At 56.2% G+C, this 5,181-nt stretch overlaps 1 protein-coding gene across 1 annotated transcript; it reads left to right on the plus strand.

Annotated features, from left to right (window-relative positions):
- The first annotated feature begins 884 nt into the window (after window positions 1-884).
- Window positions 885-3,346, plus strand: TMEM158 (transmembrane protein 158). Its single transcript, XM_069560889.1, has one exon. It carries the CDS (start codon window positions 1,304-1,306, stop codon window positions 2,708-2,710), a length of 1,407 nt encoding a protein of 468 aa, XP_069416990.1. The 5' UTR covers window positions 885-1,303; the 3' UTR covers window positions 2,711-3,346.
- The last annotated feature ends 1,835 nt before the right edge of the window (window positions 3,347-5,181 follow it).

Below are 5,181 nucleotides of genomic sequence, written 5' to 3' on the forward strand. Positions count from 1 at the left end.
TGCAAGCTTAAAAGGAAAACTAACTTTTAATAAAAGCACGAAAGTTTACATTGTCCTTTCTGATAGCTTGCTTCTCAGCAGAAAAGTGATGAAGGTTTAAACAAAAGGGGAGTCCTGGCTCCTTGGGGAAATTAATCACTTTTGTAGAAATCAAAGATCATTCCAGCTATCCTGCACTGAACTGATAGGAGCTACATCTTTTCAGCCACCACATAAGCACCTTTGTGGACCGAGGGACAGACACTGGGTTGAGCGCACTGATCACACCAACCCTGCAAGGCAGGCACCACTGACCCCAGTGTTGAGATGGGGAAGCCAAGGCCAATTAGAATAATAGCTTGCCCCGCTAGAAAGAAGCCAGGTAGGTTTGGGACCTATATTTTAGAGCTGTTTTTACATCTTCCTCAACCTGGTTTGACTCATTGTTAGATACAATGGATAAATCTGCCAGAAATGTAATCAGCCACCAAGCTTAGCAATGTTCTGTTTAGGAAAGGAAGTTTAGGGGGAGTGTCATTTCGCTGAGGGCCTGTTTCTGCTCTCCACACTCCTTTCCTCTCAGACTCAGGAATAGCCGGTGTTCCGAGGGCACAGTGGCTTCAAACCACAGGGTCATTCTCTTGAAGGGGTATCACGGAATTTTTCTTAACAAGTGTAAAAGGCTAAATTGCTTTTAAAAAAAAAGTGTTTTTTTTTTAAACATATAAATCTGATCTTGGCAGTTATTCTTGACAGGCTTTCCTCCACTTAATGCCCTAACGGGGATGAATCTTCCCTTGAAAATGTTCTACATACGAATCTTTCCTAAATACCGTGCTCATCGGACCTGCCAGATAGGGCTTGTTTCCTGGGAACCCCAGAACCGCTGCGGGGCTCACATTCCCACCAGAACCCCTGCACCTCAACTCCACAGAGTTCTTGGAATTTTCCTTGGGGTCTGCTTGCTGTGAGAATACCAAGTGGATCTATTGTGTTGGAGGCACATTAAAAACCAGCCGAACTCTCCAGACTTGTGGAGACACGGTGGCCAGGAGTTCCGGTTCTGGCTCCCGCGGTGACCTGAGGACGCCTCAGTTTTACCTCTGTGAAAGGAGCGGGGTCCGGAGAGCACTAAGGTGACACACCACACGGCCGCCTCAGGCGTGACAAAGACTGGTCGCCGGGCCCTTGAGCCTCCCTCAAGAGGACGGAATTCTCTCAGAGCGCCTTCTCTGCTTGGAGCTGGACTCCGGCGGTGTGGCCCTGCCGCCAGGGCGCGTCCTGAAGCTCCGCCAGCCCTGCCAACCCCTACCGCGACCATCGGATGTTCTCCATAGACGCCGCGGCCGCGCCCCTGCGCAAGCCTCGGAGGCCTAACCCCGCACGCGCCTGCACCCTTCTCGCCCCAGCCACGCCCCCCGGCCACGCCCCCGCCCCCGCCGCGGCGCGTGCAACCCCGCCCTCCCCGGAGTCTCCGAGCGGCGCGCGGGTGGTGGGCGGGGCGCGGGCGGTGGGCGGGGCGAGACGGGGCGGAGCGCGCGGGAGGCGGAGCCGAGCTGGGGATTCCTGCTCCCCGCGAGCGCCCGGCCCAGCAGAGCTGCCCGGCCGTCCGAGGGCCCCCGCGCAGGGGGCGGCGGGGAACCCCAGACGCCGCCGGGCCGGGAGGGAGCCCCACGCCAAGCGAGCCGCCGCCCCCGCCTCCGCGCCGCCCCCGCGCGGGCCTGACTGGGGGTCCGACGCGTCTTCACTCCGCCCGCCGCCAGCCCCCGCGATCCCGCCGTCCGCTCGCCTACCGGTCTCCCGCGCGCCATGCAGCCACCGCCAGCCCCGCGCGCGTAGGCGCCCGCCGCAGGCCATGCTGCCCCTGCTTGCCGCGCTGCTGGCCGCCGCCTGCCCGCTGCCGCCCGCCCGCGGCGGGGCTGTGGACGCGCCGGGCCTCCTCGGGGCGCCCCTCAACGCCTCGGTCAACGCGTCGTCCTCAGACGAGCCGGCCGCCCCGCGGTTGCTGGCCTCGGCTGCGCCCGGGGCCCCCGAGCGCCCGGAGGAGGAAGCGGCGGCGCCGTGCAACATCAGCGTGCAGCGGCAGATGCTGAGCTCGTTGCTCGTGCGCTGGGGCCGCCCGCGGGGCTTCCAGTGCGACCTGCTGCTCTTCTCCACCAACGCGCACGGCCGCGCCTTCTTCGCCGCCGCCTTCCACCGTGTCGGGCCGCCGCTGCTCATCGAGCACCTGGGGCTGGCGGCGGGCGGCGCGCAGCAGGACCTGCGCCTCTGCGTGGGCTGCAGCTGGGTGCGCGGCCGCCGCCCCGGCCGCCTCCGGCCCACCGGCGCCACCGCCGGGGCGCCCACCGCTCTGCCCGCCTACCCCGCGACTGAGCCCCCCGGGCCGCTGTGGCTGCAGGGCGAGCCACTGCATTTCTGCTGCCTGGACTTCAGCCTGGAGGAGCTGCAGGGCGAGCCGGGCTGGCGGCTGAACCGCAAGCCCATCGAGTCCACGCTGGTGGCCTGCTTCATGACCCTGGTCATCGTCGTGTGGAGCGTGGCCGCCCTCATCTGGCCGGTGCCCATCATCGCCGGCTTCCTGCCCAACGGCATGGAGCAGCGCCGGACCACCGCCAGCGCCGCCGCCGCCGCCCCCGCCGCCGTGCCCGCGGGGACCACCGCCGCCGCCGCCGCCGCCGCAGCCGCTGCGGCCGCCGCCGCGGCCGTCACCTCGGGGACGGCGACCAAGTGACCCGCCCCGCTCCTTTCCGTGTCCGTCCCGTGTCCGCGCTCTCGGTGCCTTTCCCGCCGGGAGACGCGGCCGGTGTGCTTCGTGCTGTAGTGACCGTTAGTTCTTCGGGGGAGGGGACCGCCGAAGAGGCCCCAGCGTGTGGGAAAAGCCAGGTTTGTGCCCCGCTTCTGGCTCCGAAAAGCTGCAAGCCCTTGCCCTGCAGGGTGGGATCCGCAGCTTGGAAGACGGAGAGGAGGGAAATGGGGCCCCTTCCCCTTATTTGCGCACCCTGCCCTCCTCCCTCCCCGCACCCACGTGCCCTATATTCATGGCAGAAAACGACCAAATCCTGTGTATTTGTTTTATATATTTAATAACTGTTTTAAATGAAAGTTTTAGTAAAAAAAAAAAAAGGTAAATTGCTATTGCTGTAGTCAGAGAAGCTCTTTGTATCTGAACATAGTATTTGAAATTTGTTGTTTTTTAATTTATTTAAAAGGGGGGCATGGGAATGATTTAACATCGATATATTGTTACCGCTGAAAATGAACTTTATGAACCTTTTTCCAAGTCGATCTATCCAGTGACGTGGCCAGATGGGCGTTTCTTCTTGTACTCTGTGTTTTTTTTGGCTTTTAATACAGACATTTTCCTCCAGAGATGCGTATGTGCCTTTTCTTTATTTGATTTGGAAAAGGAATCCAAGAATTATGAGATGATCCCCTGAAACGTGAGAAAGGGAATCTCCAAAAAGTTAGAGAAGGGCTAACTCTATCTCCCTTACCTGTCTGGGAGAGGTGGGAGATGGAAACCAAATTACTGACCCTAATGCCCCCGCCCGATGTAGTTTCCCCCTTGCACCACACTGCCCTCCCCTGAAACAACATCCCTACCCCCTCAGCCTCACTACCACTTGTCATGGTGGCATACAGAGTTTTATGTGACTTATCTTTTTACCCACTTCCGGTAAGCCCCACAAAACACCCAGTAAAGTGCTGAAATGGTAAAATCAGTAGGTTCTCTGAGACAAGTGTCTTTCATGAAAATGATTCATTTTAAAAGGCATGTACATTTCCTTTTCATATGTGTAACCTTTAGTATATGAACACGTTTCAAAAGCTGGTTTTAAAACGGGGTATTTTGGCATTAAGATTTTTTCTCAAGTAAAGTCTTATGGACTAATAAACACCTTTAAAAAATTATTAAAGCTACTTTCCCTTTCTCCATCCCCTCCCCACTTTTGCGTGAATACGTGCTCTAGAGCATTCCGTTCTGGTGAATAGCAGGTACTGTTCTTGATTGTTCTCAAAGTAGGGTCCCTGGGACAGAAGCATCAGTAGCACCTGGGAATTTGTTAGAAATGTAAAACTGGGGCCCTGTCCAGGAACTACAGATGCAGAAGCTCTGGGGTGGGGCCCCACAATCTGTTGTCTCTCCCCGCTCAGTTCCAACCACCAGGATCTCACAGTCCTCAGTCTAGGTTTGAAAACCCCTACGCGGGTGCTGACATGTAGTCATTTCTGCCACCCCCGGGAATGGGCCAGGGTCCAAGGGTATTTTGAGGAGGATGGGGATTTACTGTGGTTCTCTGGTGGCACGGCTGCGGCTCACCCAGAACAAATAAGGGACTCTCTCCACCTCTCACTCAGCATTTTCTGGTGTTCCAGCTGTCTGAGTGTTGCCAGAACTGTTTCCTTACCTAAAGGACTGGGGTTAGCTAATGTGCTGGGGAGGACCCATTATTTTTTGTGCTTTCATGGGCCAGTGATGAAGGTCAAAATACTTAGCATCCAGATAACACCCTAAGGCCTCAGTTTGACCCTTCATACAAATTGTCTCCCAGAAAGCTTTTTTGGCACTTGAGGAAATAACCTGCTTGGGGAGGGGTACCCACCAGGACCCAATTTGCACTGTGACCAGAGTCCTTCCTGGGCTCCTGGGAAGTTCCATCAGACTTCCTGAGGGTCAGTTGGCAGGGGCAGGGCGGAGTAAGAGTGATGACCCCCCTAGCTCTCTACTTCACCCTGGGTCTGACCCTGGACTGCAGGTTTGAACTTTGTTCAGAACCTAAAAGAGCCCCCTCCTAGTGGCTGTGCCTCGGAGTCTTGTCCCTGCAGTTTTCTGAGCAGTCCGAAGCTCCACACAGTTCTATCCCAGAGGATACACTTGTGAATTCCACCCCAGCTCCCAGGCTTCCTTGTAAGTCCCACTCTGGACTGAAATCATGACTCACACTGTATAATGGTCTAGAATTGTGATCTTTCTCATTATAGTTAGGACCTTGGAATCTTATTTCAGAATATTCTATGGTCATAGGACTAGCTTGGCTGGAGTTAAATTCCATATTCACTGGTTCTTTTGGTAAAAAGATGCTGAGTTTTTTCCTAAAAGCGTTATCATTAATATCCTACCTCTCCTCCTGTGTTCCTAGATAACTCTGCAGCCTCTTTAGGAGGACTACAATGGCAATATGGAGACTTCCCTGGTGGTTC

Source organism: Ovis canadensis, chromosome 19, assembly GCF_042477335.2.
Source record: "Ovis canadensis isolate MfBH-ARS-UI-01 breed Bighorn chromosome 19, ARS-UI_OviCan_v2, whole genome shotgun sequence".
In the NCBI taxonomy this organism is placed as follows: Eukaryota; Metazoa; Chordata; class Mammalia; order Artiodactyla; family Bovidae; genus Ovis; species Ovis canadensis.